The 20575-nt window shown below is 45.6% G+C and overlaps 1 protein-coding gene across 11 annotated transcripts in view; it reads right to left on the bottom strand.

Moving 5' to 3' along the window:
• Positions 1-20575, bottom strand: part of LOC139390007 (AP2-associated protein kinase 1-like) — a 51094-nt gene that overhangs the window by 6084 nt on the left and 24435 nt on the right. Inside the window, exons 9-19 of one of the 11 annotated variants that reach the window (XM_071137095.1) lie at positions 20331-20410; positions 20080-20234; positions 19512-19684; positions 18210-18403; positions 17732-17919; positions 17520-17615; positions 16990-17085; positions 6609-6713; positions 6345-6410; positions 3780-3956; positions 3161-3271 (exon numbers count right to left, since the gene is read on the bottom strand). In XM_071137095.1, the coding sequence (XP_070993196.1) occupies positions 3161-3271; positions 3780-3956; positions 6345-6410; positions 6609-6713; positions 16990-17085; positions 17520-17615; positions 17732-17919; positions 18210-18403; positions 19512-19684; positions 20080-20234; positions 20331-20410 (1441 nt within the window). Of the gene's footprint in view, positions 1-3160; positions 3272-3779; positions 3957-6344; positions 6414-6608; positions 6714-16989; positions 17086-17519; positions 17616-17731; positions 17920-18209; positions 18404-19511; positions 19685-20079; positions 20235-20330; positions 20411-20575 lie in introns of all 11 variants that reach the window. The other 10 variants (XM_071137094.1, XM_071137096.1, XM_071137097.1 and 7 more) reach the window with 10 other exon arrangements.

Consider the following 20575-nt stretch of genomic DNA (forward strand, 5'->3'; position numbering starts at 1 on the left):
ATAAAGCCCTTTTGTGGGGGAAAACTCATTATGATTGGCTTGGCCTGGCTCCCCAGTGGGTGCACCCCTACCCAGCCATGTGAAGTCCATAGAGTAGGGCCTAATGGATTTATTAAAATTTACCGATTTCCTTATATGAACTGTAAATCGTTGAAATTGTTGCATGTTGCGTTTCTATTCTTGTTCAGTATACTTTAACTACTTCTTTACAATGGGAGAACGAGGAAATAGTGGTTCTATATACATACGAGTTGGTTATGGATATTTGTCCAGATCATTACACTATACACAAGCAACATCAAGGTGTATGTGTGTGTTTGTGTAGTATGGATGAGTAGATTGGAAAGAAGGGAGATTAATGATGAGGATGAAATGTGCAACAGAGACACATGGAACAAAAAGAGAAACTGTGATTGGCTGTAGGACAACACCAGCACAACACAAGCAGACAAAACCCAAGCTCAGCTGCACCTACTTCTCACTCTCCTGGCTCACTGGTAAAGATCAGCTGACCCTACTTCTCACTCTGCTGGCTCACTGGTAAAGATCAGCTGACCCTACTTCTCACTCTGCTGGCTCACTGGTAAAGATCAGCTGACCGTACTTCTCACTCTGCTGGCTCACTGGTAAAGATCAGCTGACCCTACTTCTCACTCTGCTGGCTCACTGGTAAAGATCAGCTGACCCTACTTCTCACTCTGCTGGCTCACTGGTAAAGATCAGCTGACCCTACTTCTCACTCTCCTGGCTCACTGGTAAAGATCAGCTGACCCTACTTCTCACTCTCCTGGCTCACTGGTAAAGATCAGCTGACCCTACTTTTCACTGCTGGCTCACTGGTAAAGATCAGCTGACCCTACTTCTCACTTTGCTGGCTCACTGGTAAAGATCAGCTGACCCTACTTCTCACTCTCCTGGCTCACTGGTAAAGATCAGCTGACCCTCACTAAACAACCAATGAGATACACAACCATTGCACTGTTCAGCTGTATTCATGCTCAATATGGGACTCATGGGACTTCTCTCTCACATTCTGGGAAAAGTAGATCTGTTAGCCTTGCCAATGGGCCGAGGACAGAAACCCAAATCAAACAGAATAGCCACGATAAAACTCTTATTGGAATACACATGATCAATAACTGGTTAGCATGCATTCTGCCCAAGAGAGAAATGTCTTGAGCACCCGTCTTAATGTACAGTATGACCAAGAAGACGAGGGCATTCAAATGAATTACACACATTTAGAATAATACCACGAATGAGTCAACCTTTCCAGATAATTATTATACTTAGAGGTATAGTAAGAGGCTAAATGCACCAGCTCAATATGACCTTAAACTACAGGAAATGCACAACACGGGAACAATAATCCCGTGTTCAGATACATTTTTTATTTTAAATCTCTTACATAAAGCACAGCCAAGATAAACATGGTTGTGCAGTCAAGGAGATGGTTGTTGTAGAAGACCAGACAATCAGAGGCAGTTTTGGGGTAGCTAGACACAGCCTGTAGATGTCCACCATAACAGGGCATGTTGCAGAAGCGCTTTTGACCTCAGAATGACAGACATCTTCGACCATTTGCAACAGACAGCCAAACATTCCCAGGGGGCACCGGTGAACCACAGCAGTTTGAGAAAAGTTAAAAACACAGCAGGAGCCTAAGGACTGACAGCTCATTGGTCTCATCTGTATGGCCCATGCAAGCAGCTCGTGATAGTTCAGTCAGCGTCTGCTTTCCTAAAGGCCTGCTTTGCTCTAATGACTAGACATGGTCATAGCTGCTACAGGAAGAGTGCATACAGATAGCTAGGAGAGATAGAAGTACTATACTGCTGTGTTACATGGTCAGACCTGGGACACATACGTTTGCATAAACCCTGATCAAACATTGTAAAACAGCAAAGCCAATGGGGTTATGGGCAAGCCAGGCAGTATGTGAATAGCGTGGGGTTGAAACCGCAAGGCAGGACAAAGAGGAATGTTGACAGATGGATGACAGCGTGATAAAGACCACAGTGCAGCCAAGACAGAAGCAGACAGTCTGTCAGGACGGGGAGTTAATGCCATGTTGCTACCAACATGGGAATGCCAACGGCCAGGATGAATGGTTTGAAACCAGCGTATCAAGAAAGCAAGAGATGGAGGCGGGGGCACGGAGGCACACCAGAGAAAGTATTCTCTAGTCCACACTAAAACTCCTCCATTTCACCTTGCAAGGTGCTACATAAGTGCCTCTGCTGCCCCCTCTCCCCATCATGTTACGACTGCAAGCTGCCCCTTCGACCTCTCTCTCCCACCCCCTAGAGGTCGATGAGCTGATCCACCAGCAGAAGGGAGCGGGCCAAGTTGGGGATGCTGGACTCTGAAGTGCCACTGTTGCTGCGCGAGTGACCACCTGAAACGTGCCAGAAAGAGAGAGGGACAGAGAGAGAGGAGGACATGGACGGAGCAAGGAAGAGAGAAGTGGGAGAAAGGGGAACCAGCGGGAGAGAGTAATATTTAGAGAGTATTTGAGAGAGAATAGGAGAAAGGACAGCTTAGCAAAGAATTGAGAGTTGGTGAAATAAAATAGGACAGGAGAGAGGGTGGGATGACAGGAGCATAAAGGAGTGAATGAGGAAGACGGGTAGAAAGAGAAGAAAAGAGAGAAAGTAAGCCAAGATTATCTATATGCAGCCGCAGCATTTCAGGGAAAGAGTGCTGGGAGGAGGACATCTTGTATGTCGTCCTAACCTCTAGAAGACACTACTCTTAAAAGATGGCTTAATGCTCTGCCTTTGGTGCTTCTGTTCTGACAGACTGTATAAAACAACTGCATAATGGTGCCTGCCGTTGATCGGAACTGCCAATTCTTATTGGCAAAGTTCAACCAGTGAAAAGTCAAATGAGAAACACACTGATGTGAAATCATGCTAGGATGGGGAGGGCTAGTTAATGTTACAGCACATCCAGCCATGGTTGCTCTCAGCAGGTGTAAGTGATGAACTAAGGTGTTAGCTAGGGTTTTTCAGTAATGGCTGTGCTCATTCGTGGTCCCCTGGCAGTTATGTGGGTTGAGGAAGGCAGCTCAAACAGAACAGTACTTTGATCCTCTGTGCGGATCAATGAGACACATAGATCCAACCCTAACTACACACTGCTGGCCTGCCTTACATACCTTGGTTGTTGGAGTGTTTGGAGATGAGCACAGGGATGGGGTCAAACTCGTCCTCAGTGCCCTTCTCCCCAGCCTCGGGCGGCTGGAAGCCCAACATGAGGTAAGCAGATTCTGCAGGTGGAGGAGAGGAGGTGAAGGGGTGATGGAGGGGGAGGTTAGCGCAGCCCAGAAGAGAGCGAGGGAGGAGGGGAGAGTGCAGGGAGTACAGAGACAGACGCAGCCAGAGCAGTCACAGCATTAGTACTAAGCCATGCATCTGATGTGGCTTTTGTAAATGAGTCAAGGGTCTGCAGAAGGTCCCACAATGTTGTGGCAGCTGTATAGCGCTACAAAGAAAGGGCCCTTTGATACAGGCTGCCAACATGTCTGTCTCAATATCTCATTCCCCAGTTGAAATGATATAGTTCATGTTGATATGAGTAATATGAGAGTTAACTGGGTAGTTTAACATCATCCATTCAAAGGTTGCTTGGCTTTGAACATGTATATATTAGTAGTCTGACTGGGTGTTACAGCTGAGCGATATTGCAGGTCTGTGGTACTGTGATCAGAGGTCAGACTTGCTGTGAGGAGTTTCACCACAGGTATACGATATATGACAGCTGGAGAGAGGTCTTACCAGCAGATGTCTGGGCAGTGCCAAATGAGACTGGAGCTAGCTTGTCCAGACAAGAAGCAGAGCCAGTAGGGGCAGAGGAGCAGGAGGAGGGTGGTGCACAGATAGTTTGATCCCCAGGGGTGGAGGTGTGAGATAGCAGAGAGCAGCCCAGCAGAGAGTCCTCTCCAGCCAGAGAGTCTGAGGGAGCGGAGGCCAGGGGTTAAGATGGGAGGAAGAAGGAACGAAAATGAAAGCCCATTAGCCTAAGCACAGAAAATAGTTTAGACCAAAATGAGCTTCACACTCTCAGAAATACAGTACCAGTCAAAAGTTTGGACACGCCTACTCATTCAAGGGTTTTCTTTATTTGCACTATTGTCTACATTGTAGAATAATAGTGAAGACATCAAAACTACAAAATTGCCTTGACAGCTTTGCACACTCTTAACCAGCTTCACCTCGAATGCTTTTCCAACCATCTTGAAGGAGTTCCCACATATGCTGAGCACTTGTTGGCTGCTTTTCCTTCACTCTGCGGTCCAACTCATCCCAATCTCAATTGGGTTGAGGTTGGGTGATTGTGTAGGCCAGGTCATCTGATGCAGCACTCCATCACTCTCCTTCTTGGTCAAATAGCCCTTACACAGCCTGGAGGTGTGTTGGGTCATTGTCCTGTTGAAAAACAAATGATAGTGGGACTATGCGCAAACCAGATGGGATGGCGTATCGCTGCAGAATTCTGTGGTAGCCATGCTGGTTAAGTGTGCCTTGAATTCTAAATAAAATCACTGACAGTGCCACCAGAAAAGCACCCCCACACAATCATACCTCCTCCATGCTTCACGGTGGGAACCGCTCATGCAGAGATCATCCATTCATCTACTCTGCGTTTCACAAAGACACGGCGGTCGGAACCAAAAATCTCAAATTTGGACTCACCAAACCAAAGGACAGATTTCCACCAATCTAATGTCCATTGCTCGTGTCTCTTGGTCCAAGCAAGTATCTTCTTATTACTGGTGTCCTTTAGTAGTGGTTTCTTTTCAGGAATTTGACCATGAAGGCCTGATTCACGCAGTCTCCTCTGAACAGTTGATGTTGAGATGTGTCTGTTACTTAAACTCTGAAGCATTTATTTGGGTTCTATCGGAGGTTCTGTTAAAACTCTAATGAACTTATCCTCTGCAGTAGAGGTAACTCTGTGTCTTCCATTCCTGTGGCGGTCCTCATGAGCGCCAGTTTATTCATGGTGCTTGATGGTTTTTGCGACTGCACTTGAATTAACTTTAAGTTCTTGACATTTTCCAGATTGTCTGACCATGTCTTAAAATAATGGACTGTCATTTCTCTTTGCTTATTTGAGCTGTTCTTGCCATAATATGGATTTGATATTTTACCAAATACAGCTATCTTCTGTATATTATCCCTACCTTGTCACAACACAACTGATTGGCTCAAACACATTAAGAAGGAATGATAGTCCACATATTAACTTTTTACAAGGCACACCTGTTAATTGAAATGCATTCCAGGTGACTACCTCATGAAGTTGGTTGAGAGAATGCCAAGAGTGTGCAAAGCTGTTATCATGGTAAAGGGTGGCTACTTTGAAGAATCTCAAATATAAAATATATTTTGATATGTTTAACACTTTTTTGGTTACTACATGATTCCATGTGTTATTTCATAGATTTGATGTCTTCACTATTATTCTACAATGTAGAAAATAGTACAAAAATAAAATCAAGACAGACCCTGGAATGAGTAGGTGCTTCCAAACTTTTGACTGGTACTGTATGTCCATCCTCAAAGTAGATATCCCCTGATCAAACCCCAGACTAGTAGTGGTACTTTGCTGTATGTAGGAGTTGGACCAATGACAGGACCATTGGTGCCCTCTAGAGGAGCAGATTGACACTACTACCAAAAGGTGGGAGAGGAGGGAAAAACTGCCTACTGCGTGATGTTGAGAGGTCAAACTCAGGGGCAGCAGACACGCTCTATCGCTCAGCAGTAGCGGCCTTGCCCCCAGATCCAGCCTACATTCACTGGGGAATGTCAGTCATGACACAAATATTCACACTGTGCTCAAGTTTATCTGGAGCGGAATCAGCAAGTGCACTGCAAATGTTTTCCTGTTCGCCCTCAAGAGTACATCATGGCAACGGATCATTGCAATAAACCTAGACACTCACTGTCGCAACCGCTCCAGACAGTATTGAAGAAATGGCGACAGGGAATATTAATTTGGTGCAGGGAAACCTGTCAGCTATCCTTGGCAGGGTATGTTTGCGCAGGTTACTGATAAATTACCTGGTCCTTTCAACACCAAGCAATAGTTAACACAAAGGAAACAGCAACAGAGCTCCTGAACTAAGAATCATATCCCTGTATAATGTTGGTACCAGAAAAAAAAACATGCAATCTTAGTGTTATCCCAATAACTCATTACCTTGTGGCACCACACAGAGCACACGTCATATTAATTAATGCAAGCCAAGTGGTTATGTAATAACATTGCCTATATTATTTAAGGCTGACACAAATGTGTGGTAAGAACAGTAAGGTACAGTACAGGGCACTAACCTTGCAGGCTGGCTGAGACTGTATCCAGGCCCGGGATGAGAGAGTCCACACACATCTCAGCCTTCACTGCTGATGAAAGAGGAGGAGACACGGTCAGATAAGGAAATGAATGAGAAGAGAGGAAACCAAAGAGCTCCCAGCTCCAGAGAATAAAGGTAGATGAGACGGACTTCAGTTCATAAACAACCTGAAACATCTCTCATGTGTGGAGAGGATACAGGAAGGGGAGAGGAAGGCATGCAGACAGGCAGAAGAGCCTGTTACCATTGCTGTTGCCCTCTGCAGAGCTGCTGAAGGGGTCAGCCAGGGGTAAAAGGTCAGGGAGCAGCAGAGATGTCTCAGGGGACTTCAGTCCCTCAATCAGCTTCTCTGTGAGAGGGACAGGGGGGACGAGAGGAAGGCATTGAAAGAGAGAAGAGAATGTGCATTAGAAAAAGATGAGCAGGGAGAGAAAAAGGGAGACGATGATGTAGGACTGAGGACAAGGGACGATGCAGTGCATTCGGAAAGTATTCAGACCCCTTGACTTATTCCACATTGTTACGTTAGCCTTATTCTAAAATTGATTGATGAGGGGGAAAAAATATTCAATCTACACACAATATCCCATAATGAAAAAGCAAAAACTGTTAGGCATTTTTGAACATTTATTTTAAAAAAATAAACTGAAATATAACATTTACATAAGTGTTCAGACCCTTTACTCAGTACTTTGTTGAAGCACTTTTGGCTTTGATTACAGCCTCGAGTCTTCTTGGGTATGACGCTACAAGCTTGGCACACCTGTATTTGTGGAGCTTCTCCCATTCTTCTCTGCAGATCCTCCCAAGCTCTGTCAGGTTGGATGGGGAGCATCGCTGCACAGCTATTTTCAGGTCTCTAAAGAGATGTTCGATCGGGTTCAAGACCGGGCCACTCAAGGACATTGAGACTTTTCCCAAAGCCACTCCTGCGTTGTCTTGGCTGTGTGGATAAGATCATTGTCCTGTTGGAAGGTGAACCTTCGCCACAGTCTGAGGTCCTGAGCAATCTGGAGCATGTTTTCATCAAGGATCTCTGTACTTTGGTCCATTCATCTTTCCCTCAATTATGACTAGTCTCCCAGTCCCTGCCACCTGAAAACATCCCCACAGTATGATGCTGCCACCACCATGGTTCAAAGTAGGCAAACTCCAAGTGGGCTCCCATGTGGCGCAGTGGTCTAAGGCACTGCATCTCAGTGCTAGAGGCGCCACTACATTCCAGGCTGTATCAAAACTCGCCATGATTGGGAGTCCCATAGGGAGGTGGACAATTGGCCCAGCATCGTCTGGGTTTGGCTGGGGAATGCAGTAACAATAAGAATTGTTTTTTAACTGACTTGCCTAGTTAAAGGTTAAATACATAGGCTTAAAGTAGGCTGTCATGTCCCTTTTACTGAGGAGTGGCTTCCATCTGGCCAATTTACCATAAAGGCCTGGTTGGTGCAGAAATGGTTATTCTTCTGGAAGGTTCTCCCATCTCCACAGAGGAACTCTGGAGCTCTGTCAGAGTAACCATCGGGTTCTTGGTCACCTCCCTGATCAAGGCCCTTCTCCTCTGATGGCTCAGTTTGCCCAGAGGGACAGATCTAGGAAGAGAGTCTTGGTGGCTCCAAATTTATTCCATTTAAGAATGATGGAGGCCACTGTGTTCTTGGGGTCCTTCAATGCTGAAGAAATGTTTTGGTGCCCTTCCCCAGATCTGTGCCTCTACATAATCCTGTCTCAGAGCTCTATGGATAATTCCTTCAACCTCATGGCTTGGTTTTTGCTCTGACATGTCCTGTCAACTGTGCTTATACACAGGTGTGTGCCTTTCCAAATCATGTCCAATCAATTGAATTTACCACAGGTACCACAGCCTACAATCAAGTTGTAGAAACATATCAAGGATGATCAATGGAAACAGGATGCACCTGAGCTCAATTTTGAGTCTCATAGCAAAGGGTCTGAATACCTCTTTTTTTATTTTATAAATTAACACAATTTTCTAAAAACCTGTTCTCACTGTGTCATTATGGGGTATTGTGTGAAGATTGATGAGGAAAATGTTTTATTTAATCCATTTTAGAATAAGGCTGTAACATAACAAAATGTGGAAAAAGGGAAGGGGTCTGAAAACTTTCCGAATGCACTGTACGTACACTAGGCTCATCTACAAATGAGAACATGATCGTTATACTATCAAGGTGAGAATTAGTTGGTAACGTTTGCAAAGTCATTCTATTGGCTGGGTATTTTGCCATGAGTTATGATATGAAGACACCGGTCTTTTCCTTTACTCCTTCAGCAGGCACATTCGAAGGTTAGGAAAAACTAAATCAGTTTGTGTGCACAGACCATGCTTGAGTAGAGGACATGTTAATTTCAGGCGGGAAATACCATTCATGTCAACCAAGTATTGGAGAAAAACAGCATGCCTTCAAAAGGACTGCTAGCCTTAAATCACCAACACATCATTCCATCCCACCAACCAACGACGTGGAGACGAATACAAACACACAGCAGCTAGTCAGTATTTCATCTTTATTGGCTCATTAGTTGACTGACTAAAGAGCAAAATTTCAGCCTCACTCAACAAAAAAGGTTCGCTACCATAGCACCATTCCACAGACTAGGCCTACATCACTGACCGTCTTTACATGTCTCTTCTCCACTTTCATCACTGAACAAGTGTTGGATCAGTCAGCACTGTTAGACACCTGACTGACAGCATCCTTGTTAATAAGTAACTTTGCTGGGTGTCCCAGCTCCGTGCCACAGACAAATCAGGAGGACTGCCTTCAGGATGTGCCTCTCCAGCAGGTTAGTGCATCCAAACAGTGCAAACCAGGTGCATGCATGTGAGTAAGTATCTTCTGGGTCAAAACCTAAACTCCATACATACTTACAGGTCACTGGCTGCTATGGAGAGACAGGGGGGCAGAGGACCTGGGGCAGGGGGCTCAGAATATGACACAGCACAGCTGCCCATTTGCCCCCTTTACTAAGGGATAGAGGTCATAGGTCACAGGTCAATGATAAACTGCTATGACACAAAGTCTGAACTCCAGAGCTTTATTTATGCTGAACAAAAATATAAATGCAACATGTAAAGTGTTGGTCCCATGTTTCATGAGCTGAAATTAAAGATCACAAATGTTTCATATGCACAAAAAGCTAATTTCGCTCCAATGTTGTGCACAAATTTGTTTACATCCCTGTTAGTGAGTATTTTTCCATTGCCAAGATAATCCATCCACCTGACAGGTGTGGCATATCAATAAGCTGATTAAACATCATGATCATTACACAGGTGCACCTTCTGCTGGGGACAATAAAAGGTCACACAGCACAATGCCACAACTGACTGCAGGAATGTCCACCAGAGCTGTTGCATGTTCATTTCTCTACCATACCCCCAATGTTGTTTTAGGGAAATTAGCAATACCTCCAACCGTCCTCAAAACCACAGACCACGTATAATTACGCCAGCCCAGGATCTCCACATCCAGCATCTTCCCCTGCGGGACCGACTGAAACCAGCCACAGGCTGACCATCTGTTATGCGAGTGCAGCATCAAAAGGACCTTGTGGCTGCAAGGAGCCAAGATAAGTTGCTAGCTACCATTAAACTTATCTTATAAAAAAAACAATCAATCTTCACATAATCACTAGTTAACTACAACTGTGGGTTTGCACAACTGAAGAATTTCTGCACAAACTGTCAGAAACGGGTCTCAGGGAAGCTAATCAGCATGCTTATCTTCCTCACCAGGGTTTTGACCTGTGTCATAACCAACTTCAGTGGGCAAATGCTCACCTTCAAATTGCCACTGTCACACTGGAGAAGTGTGCTCTTCACGGATTAATCCCGGTTTCAACTGTACCGGGCAGATGGTGGCGGGGTTATGGCATGGGCAGGCATAAGCTACGTACAACGAACACAATTGCATTTTATCGATGGCAATTTGAATACACAGAGATATCATTCCATTTATCCACCACCATCACCTCATGTTTAAGCATGATAACGCATGGCCCCATGTCGCATGGATCTGTACACAATTCCTGGAAGCTGAAAAAGTCCCAGTTCTTCCATGGTCTGCATACTCACTAGACATGTCAACCATTGAGCATGTTTGGGATGCTCTGGATAGACGTGTACAGCAGCATGTTCCAGACCAGCTTGGTGCAGGTCTACAATTTTGTTTCTGGTGTCCTTTGACAGCTCTTTGGTCTTGGCCATAGTGGAGTTTGGAGTGTGACTGTTTGAGGTTGTGGACAGGTGTCTTTTATACTGATAACAAGTTCAAACAGGTGCCAGTAATACAGGTAACGAGTGGAGGACAGAGGAGCCTCTTAAAGAAGAAGTTACAGGTCTGTGAGAGCCAGAAATCTTGCTTGCTTGTAGGTGACCAAATACTTATTTTCCACCATAATTTGCAAATAGATTCATTAAAAATCCTACAATGTGATTTTCTGGAATTTTATTTTATTTTGTCTGTCATAGTTGAAGTGTACCTATGATGAAAATTACAGGCCTCTCATCTTTTTAAGTGGGAGAACATGCACAATTGGTGGCTGACAATACTTTTTTGCCCCACTGTATTTCAAGGCCTACCTTCAAACTTAGTGATTATCAAATAAAATACATTTTTGTAACATACACATGGTTAGCAGATGTTAATGCGAGTGTAGCGAAATGCCTGTGCTTCTAGTTCCGACTATGCAGTAATATCTAACAAGTAATCTAACCTAACAATTTCACAACAACTACCACCTTATACACAAGTGTAAAGGAATGAATAAGAAAATGTACATAAAAATATATGAATGAGCGATGGCCGAACGGCATAGGCAAGATGCAGTAGATGGTATAGAGTACAGTATATACATATGAGATGAGTAATGTAGGTTATATAAAGTGGCATTGTTTAAAGTGGCTAGTGATACATTTATTACATCAATGTCATTATTAAAGTGGCTAGAGATGAGTCGATATGTTGGCAGCAGCCACTCAACGTTAGTGATGGTTGTTTAACAGTCTGATAGCCTTGAGATAGAAGCTGTTTTTCAGTCTCTCGGTCCCCGCTTTGATGCACCTGTACTGACCTCGCCTTCTGAATGATAGCGGGGTGAACAGGCAGTGGCTCGCTCGGGTGGATGTTGTCCTTGATGATCTTTTTGGCCTTCCTGTGACATCGGGTGGTGTAGGTGTCCTGGAGGGCAGGTAGTTTGCCCCCGATGATGCATTGTGCAGACCTCACTACCCTCTGGAGAGCCTTACGGTTGTGGGCGGAGCAGTTGCCGTACCAGGCGGTGATACAGCCCGACAGGATGCTCTCGATTGTGCATCTGTAAAAGTTTGTGTTTTTGGTGACAAGCCGAATTTCTTCAGCCTCCTGAGGTTGAAGAAGAGGCGCTGATGCGCCTTCTTCACCACGCTGTCTGTGTGGGTGGACCATTTCAGTTTGTCCGTGATGAGTACGCCAAGGAACTTAAACTTACCACCTTCTCCACTACTGTCCCGTTAATGTGGATATGGGGCTGGTCCCTTTGCTGTTTCCTGAAGTCCACGATCATCTCCTTTGTTTTGTTGACATTGAGTGTGAGGTTATTTTCCTGACACCACACTCCGAGGGCCCTCACCACCACCCTGTAGGCCGTCTCGTTATTGTTAATAATCAAGAATACCACTGTAGTGTCGTCTGCAAACTTGATGATTGTGTTGGAGGCGTGCATGGCCACGCAGTCATGGGTGAACAGGGAGTATAGGATAGGGCTGAGAACGCACCCTTGTGGGGCCCCAGTGTTGAGGATCAGCGGGGTGGAGATGTTGTTACCTACCCTCACCACCTGGGGGTGACCCGTCAGGAAGTCCAGGACCCAGTTGCACAGGGCGGGGTCGAGACCCAGGGCTTAATGACGAATTTGGAGGGTACTATGGTATTAAATGCTGAGCTGTAGTCGATGAACATAGGTACATAGGTATTCCTCTTGTCCAGATGGGTTAGGGCAGTGTGCAGTGTGATTGCGTCGTCTGTGAAACTATTGGGGCGGTAAGCAAATTGGAGTGGGTCTAGGGTGTCAGGTAGGGTGGTGGTTATATGGTCCTTGACTAGTCTCTCAAAGCACTTCATGATGACGGAAGTGAATGCTACGGGGCGATAGTCATTCAGCTCAGTTTTCTTGGGAACAGGAACAATAGTGGCCCTCTTGAAGCATGTGGGAACAACAGACTGGGATAAGAATTGATTGAAAATGTCCATAAACAAACCAGCCAGCTGATCTGCGCATGCTCTGAGGACGCGGCTGGGGATGCCGTCTGGGCTGGCAGCCTTGCGAGGGTTAACACGTTTAAATGGTTTTACACACTATGGCTGCAGTGAAGGAGAGCCCACAGGTTTTGGTAGCGGGCCGTGTCAGTGATACTGTGATGTCCTCAAAGTGAGCAAAGAAGTCGTTTAGTTTATCTGGGAGCAAGATATCGTGGTCCGCGACGGGGCAGGTTTTCCTTTTGTAGTCCGTGATTGACTGTAGACCCTGCCACATACCTCTCGTGTCTGAGCCGTTGAATTGCCACTCTACTTTGTCTCTATACTGATGCTTAGCTTGTTTGATTGCCTTGCGGAAGTAATAGCTACACTGTTTGTATTCGGTCATGTTTCCGGTCACCTTTCCGGTCACCTTTCCGGTCACCTTTCCGGTCACCTTTCCGGTCACCTTGCCCTGATTAAAAGCAGTGGTTCGAGCTTTCAGTTTTGCGCGAATGTTGCCATCAATCCACGGTTTCTGGTTGGGGAATGTTTTAATAGACGCTGTGGGTACATCACCAATGCACTTGCTAATAAACTCGCTCACCAAATCAGCGTATTCATCAAAGTTATTATCTGACGCTATGCAGAACATATCCCAGTCCACGTGATCGAAGCAATCTTGAAGCGTGGAATCCGAGTGTTCGGACCAGCGTTGAACAGACCTGAGCGCTTCCTGTTTTAGTTTCTGTCAATAGGCTGGGAGCAACAAAATGGAGTAGTGGTTAGATTTTCCGAAAGAAGGGCGGGGGAGGGCTTTATATGCGTCGGGGAAGTTAGAATAACAATGATCCACAGTTTTGCCAGGGTCGTGCATTCGATATGCTGATAACATTTAGGGAGCCTTGTTTTCAGATTAGCCTTGTTAAAATCCCCAGCTATAATAAATGCAGCCTCAGGATGTGTGGTTTCCAGTTTACATAGAGTCAAATTAAGTTATTTCAGGGCCGTCGATGTCTGATTGGGGCGAGATATACACGACTGTGATTATGATCGAAGAGAATTCTCTTGGTAGATAATGCGGTCGGCATTTGATTGTAAGAAATTCTAGGTCGGGTAAACAAAAGGACTGGAGTTCCTGTATGTTGTTATAATCACACCACGTCTCGTTAATCATAAGGCATACACTCCCGCCCTTCTTCTTACCAGAGAGATGTTTGTTTCTGTCGGCGCGATGTGTGAGGAAGCCGAGTGGCTGTACCGACTCTGATGACGTATCCCGAGTGAGCCATGTTTCCGTGAAACAAAGAACGTTACAATCTCTGCGGTCTCTGGAAGGCAACCCTTGCTTGGATTTCGTCTACCTTGTTGTCAAGAGACTGGACACTGGCGAGTAGTATGCTCGGGAGCGGTGCGCGATATGCCCGTCTACGGAGCCTGACCAGAAGACCGCTCTGTCTGCCCCCTTCTGCTGCGCCGTTGTTTTGGGTCGCCGGCTGGGATCCGATCCATTGTCCTAGATGGTGGACCAAACAGAGGATCCGCTGAGAAATCATTGTTGACCTCCAAAAGGTCTGGTTCATCCTTGGGAGCAATTTACAAATGCCTGAAGGTACCACGTTCATCTGTACAAACAACAGTACGCAAGTATAAACACCATGGGACCACGCAGGCGTCATACCGCTCAGGAAGGAGACACATTCTGTCTCCTAGAGATTAACTACTGTGGTGCAAAAAAATCCCAGAACAACAGCAAAGGACCTTGTGAAGATGCTGGAGGAAACAGGTACAAAAGTATCTATATCCACAGTAAAACGAGTCCTATATCGACGTAACCTGAAAGACCGCTCAGCAAGTAAGAAGCCACTGCTCCAAAACCGCCATAAAAAAGCCAGACTACGGTTTGCAACTGCGGGACAAAGACCGTCCTTTTTGGAGAAATGTCCTCTGGTCTGATGAAAGAAAAATAAAACTGTTTGGCCATAATGACCATCGTTATGTTTGGAGGAAAAAGGGGGAGGCTTGCAAGCCCGAAGAACACCATCCCAACCTTGAAGCACATGGGTGGCAGCATCATGTTGTGGGGGTACTCTGCTGCAGGAGGGACTGGTGCACTTCAAAATAGATGGCATCATGAGGCAGGAAAATTGTGTGGATATATTGAAGCAACATCTCAAGACATCAGTCAGGAAGTTAAAGCTTGGTAGCAAATGGGTCTTCCAAATGGACAATGACCCCAAGCATACTTCCAAAGTTGTGGCAAAATGGCTTAAGGACAACAAAGTCAAGGTATTGGAGTGGCCATCGCAAAGCCCTGACCTCAAACCTACAGAAAATTTGTGGGCAGAACTGAAAAAACATGTGTGAGCAAGGAGACCTACAAACCTGACTCAGTTACACCAGCTCTGTCAGGTGGAATGGGCCAAAATTCACCCAACTTATTGTGGGAAGCTTGTGGAAGGCTACACAAAAGGTTTGACCCAAGTTAAACAATTTAAAAGGCAATGCTACGAAATACTAATTGTATTTGTAATTGAGTGTATGTAAACGTCTGATCCACTGGGAATGTGATGAAAGAAATAAAAGCTGAAATAAATCTATTATTATTCTGACATTTCACATTCTTAAAATAAAGTGGTGATCCTAACTGACCTAAAACATATAATTTTTACTAAGATTAAATGTCAGGAATTGTGAAAAACAGAGTTTAAATGTAGTTGGCTAAGATGTATGTAAACTTCCAACTTCAACTGTACGTCATCTGTGCACTTAAATATCGAATGGAGGATGCTTTTCATCATGGTTTATTTTAATTACAGCCAGGTAGGCATTACCCCTGTTGTAAATATAAGCAATGTGCCTAATATTAGGAAAGTTGAGAAAAAAATACAGTAGGCCTAGCCTATAGAAAGCTGATGGGATCCATGTTTTATTATTAGAGGCCATCACTCTGTTTTCTCCCGCAATTTCATAGCCTATAGAAATGTTGCGCAAAATTAGCTCATGGGCTCTCATGAAATGTTTGATTAGATTTTCAAATACATTTTCATTGATGTCAGAGTGATTAGAGGGACACTAGAGTGCTGAGTACCAGGCAGTTAGCATGTTTAGTAGGCTACTAATGACCATCAGCAACATCAGAGCTTGTAGAAGCCTAATTTCCGTGACTAAACGGTCATGTGGAATTTGACTGCCGTCATGACTCGTGACCGCCGGTGTGGCGGTAATACGCTCACCGCAACAGCCCTATCTGTGACCAACATATGCATATCTGTATTCCCAGTCATGTGAAATCCATATTAATTATTTATATGAATTGTAACTCAGTAAAATTTTTGAAATTGTGTCATGTTGTGTTTATATATTTTTGTTTGGTGTAGCTGTATGGCTCTGGTGTACTGCTCTTGCGGCACCATATAACAGCAGCATGCACTGACCTGTGAGGAAACGGGTTCTCTTTCCAATTGCTTTCTCACATTTCATATGAGAATTGAATAACTAGACTTGACAGTATGGCCATCCCTTCTGAAAGGGCTTTACATCTGGCCTGTGGCTATATGAACTCCTTTAGACACTGTGCAGTGCTTTCCCAACAGCAGGGGTGCAGTTCCTGTTGTGGGCTCTACCAGTGCTGTGTGCCAGTAAATCCTCAGTGCTCTCACTCTGTTTGTGCCCTGTGTAGAAGACTGTGTGTGTGGGGAGAGGACAGAAAAGATTAACCACACCCAGATTATGTAACAGCCGCAGGCAGCCTTTTAACCCCTCAGCTCAGTCCCCACTAACTGACAACACTGGAATCCAGTGACTGTCATTGGAGCGATTATGTGGGCCATACAGGGAATACAGCCTAGCCCGGGCTAAGACAAACTGAGGACAGAGTATTGCCTCAGAGCCATTTTGAAAAGCAATCAACTACCAACTGAAATAAGAGCTCAGATGTGATGCTGAACTTTCCCAATGCTCTCAGTGAGAGGCATTCTAAAGCAGGCACCTCCAGAGGAACAGCAATCCGATTAACAAAGGAGAATGTGTCCTTCAGGTAACCAGGCAACAGTAGTCAGAGGCACGGGTCCACAAGTGTGAGGCGATCCAGCTAAGGTCTCTATTCATAGGAACAGAAAGGGAATCAATGACACTAACAGGACAGGGACAATAGGACTAATGAGCAAAGCCATGTCACCCCAGACTCATGTTATAAACAATGGCTTTAAACATTAGATATAGGACACATACAATCCACCAACATGAGTGTCTCCGGAACATCTATGTGCAGGAATTGAAACACACTGGATGGAGGATTAATGGTAAAGTATGGATCCTGGCAGGACTGAGAAGTGGAACCTTCTAACACATTCCACAACAATGTTGCATGCTGGGAAAGGGCGTTACCTGTGGTGTCAGAGAGGGAGAGGGCGTTAAAGGGGTCCGGGACACTCAACATCGCTGAGTCTGCATCCAAACCCAGGATGTCAGCAGTTCTCTCAGCTTAACATTACACAGGGAGAACGAGAAAAAGGAGGAGAGAAAGCAGGAGAATAGGGAGAGGAAGGATGTTGGAGAAGACGGGATGGTCAGGTTATGACAGTTACTGATCTAATAGAAAGTCAACAAGATGTAAGAGGACAACAGCGCTGAGGAGAACAAATTACACAACAGTAATTGGGTTTGGGTTGGGCTCAGAAAATCTTCTCATAGTAAGGTTGGAGAGGTTCACTTAACAGCTCAGACCGATACATCTCTATGAAATTATTCTACAGAGCTGGAGAAACATCTGCCTTCAAAATAAAGATTTACAGAGAAGAAGCCGGCAGATAAAATCACAAGGACCCCACATGGGAAATATGTAGAGATGAGGGAGAGGGATAATGACGTCTGTATGACACAGGGAGAGAGAGGAAGGTGAACACGTGGGGTCTTACCTGGGAAAGCCTTGCATGTGGCCCCAGCAGCAGAGACAGGCTGCAGCCCTGAGATGAGGTTCTCTGTGGAGAGGCTGGCCCTCTCCCCTGTTGTAGCTGTCATAAAGACAAACACAATTAGAAAACAACATCACCTCTGATAATTTACCTATCTACCATCTATCCATTGCGCTTGTAGATGTCTATACACAGACTGGACTTTGTGGTCTCACTCTCAGCCAGCTTGGCAAAGTCCTTGTTGAGCAGCTCCTCTGCAGAGAGCTTGGAGAAGTTGTCATCACCAAAAGGGTTCCAGCTGCCAGTGGGTACAGAGGGGGCTGCCTGGGCACCGCCCTCCCCTGGCTGGTACACACTCTGCTGGGAGGAGCAGGGGGAGCCAGAGGGGGTGGTGCTTGCTGACCTACAACACACACAGGAAAACACAAAAGGTTGCAGTGGAAACCATCCATCTCATTTATCACAAGTACAAACAAGTATGTGCCAAATATAAAACATGCATACAAATATGGGTGATTAAAAAGACTATTGAGTTATTTGTAGATTGAAAGGACTGTTTATTCCTGTGTTGAACTATAAAAGGGAGTGTTTAAAGGGTTCTCTGAATGAATGCCTGTGTGTTTGTTTGTTCTCTCTCTCTAATGAATGGACAGTTGATTCCTCAGCTCATTGAGATGGGTTAATTCAGCTCACTTGGACTTGTTGAGGCTGGCCTCGGCTGCAGCCGCCTGCAGTAGCTGGGTTGACTTGCTGATTGGGACCCCAAACACAGCACTGTGGGTGACGTCACTCAGGATGCGTCTGTGGCTGCCTCGGGGGGGCATCTTTGGGGAGGAGGGGGGTGTCAGGGTGCCAACCTTGTGGAGCCCACGTCCAGGAGCCAGATGCTGGGAGGAGAGAGCGAGAGAAAGGGCTTAATATGGAGATAAGAAAAATATCACACCAAATATCAATATCAGTGAGAAAAGGAAGAAAATTACAGGCTGATTCAAGTTGATTAGCTATTCTATTGGTTAGTGAAAAGACATGGTTAATTAGTGGCAAAATACCAAAGGATGGTTTTCAGGATGTTATTGATTCATATTGGATTTAGAACAATACATTCTAAAGGAGACAGAACTGAGTGTTGACAGGTTCCAGTGACAGACGTTTCATGACAACTTTAAACATAACTACAGTGAAAGGAAAAGCAGCTAGACAGCTTCTGAATCCTATTTGATCACTAGCAAAGCATGAAATGGCTGTCTTCAGTGTTAGGTGATTAACTAGATTCTAAGGCCCCAGACAGAGAGTCAGGGCCTGTTAGCCCTCCCTGTCCTACAGACCAGCAGGCTGCCAGAGGAGAGGGGCCTGTTAGTTCCCCTGTCCCACAAGGCAGCAGGCTACCAGAGGAGAGGGGCCTGTTAGCCCTCCCTGTCCTACAGACCAGCAGGCTGCCAGAGGGGAGGGGCCTGTTAGCCCTCCCTGTCCCACAAGGCAGCAGGCTGCCAGAGGGGAGGGGGGTTACTGTGGGCTCAGAGTCAGTCAAGTGCAGGTCCTGTGGCTGCAAGCTGAGGGGGTGCTGCTGATTGGGGGAGGGGGAGGTCTGCCGCAGGGCCAGCTGGCTGCTTTTGCAGGGCAGCAACTGCAGCCACAGGATCAGCTTTGGGCTGCACAGCCACAGAGCCCTGGAGGATCGGCATGGGAGGCATAGTATTCTGTTCTGTGTTTTTCATGAAAGTTGTCATTTTTGCAGTTGGATTTTTGTTAAACATGACATGTCAGTGTATTTTAATGAACAGATCAGAAAGTCAATAAAGTTATTCAGTTGGATTCAATTTCATTCAAAACCACAAGGTCATTCAGAGGTCCTGCTAAAAGTGCACTCCATAGAAATATCATAAGTTAGAAGGCAATAAACGGATACATAAAAAACAAATGACTTAGTATTATTGGCAAATGGTAAAAAGATACTCTGATATGTTAAGAAGCCCAAATACAAGGTAATATGCCCACCTGGTTGGTCCGCTGCTGTGGGCTGAAGAAGGCTGCAGCCTGCTGCTTCATGAAGAGACCCTGCTGATGCTGGGGCGTGGCCATGGGCTGCGAAGGGGCGGTCTGAGCCAGTGGGGGTGTGGCCTGCTGGACTAATTGGACAGCAACTGCAGGCTGGGCGGTGCCTAAAACACCTGTAGTACAGGGCAAAAGATGCTTGTCTTGTAAGGGTGACATAACAATTGACTAAAGCAGACAAGCTTGCAGCTACTATCTGTCTCTATACAAGCAGATGGACAGAAGGGCTCAGAGAGACTACAGGGGCTCATTAATAGACTATTAAAGCCTTGTCCGGACGGACAAATTGAACCACTGGGATTACAAGGCCATGATATGTCAGCCAAACACTTGGAACAGTTCAATACATCAAGCTCAATACAGGATGTCTATCATGGTGAGTGTTTTGTTACAGGATAAGAGACTTCCTCTGCTAGCAGGCCTCACCTCTCTGCTCACCACATCATCAGGTCGTTGTGGTTCAAGCTGTGACTGAGAAACAAAGCAGGTACAGAGGGTAGTTAATGCGTACCTATGGGCTGGGGCCCTCCTGCAGCCATGTTGGGTCTCTTGCGTGGGGTGAGGGCCGGCTGGATGGGCAGGATGCCTATGGACTGGGCCCCTCCAGCTTTGGGGCGTGAACGGGGCGTGATGGACGTCTCCATTGTGGGGACAGGGTCTGAGAGCCTGGGAGGGGAGAGGAAGGGCAGGCCAGATTATCCTTTGCAGGAGCTTTACATCTGTAACTATAAAAAAGCCCAGTTTCTCATGCCCCTCACTTACCTGGCTTTGGATTGACTCTTTTTGGCCACAGCGTCGCTGGCTCTGATTGGTTCAGGGAGTTTTGTAGGAATAGGAGAGTTCTGTGAAAGTGAGAAGAGTTTCAGTAGTATACTTATATATGCTACTCAATTTTAATCAATCAGCTTCACTCCGATTTCTAGTGTAATGGTTTTCCTTTATCATTATAACTTCTGCATGACATGGCTGCAGCAATGTCATGATCAGTTAAAGATTCCATGAATCGG

The sequence above is a fragment of the Oncorhynchus clarkii genome, chromosome 30 (genome assembly GCF_045791955.1).
Source record: "Oncorhynchus clarkii lewisi isolate Uvic-CL-2024 chromosome 30, UVic_Ocla_1.0, whole genome shotgun sequence".
In the NCBI taxonomy this organism is placed as follows: Eukaryota; Metazoa; Chordata; class Actinopteri; order Salmoniformes; family Salmonidae; genus Oncorhynchus; species Oncorhynchus clarkii.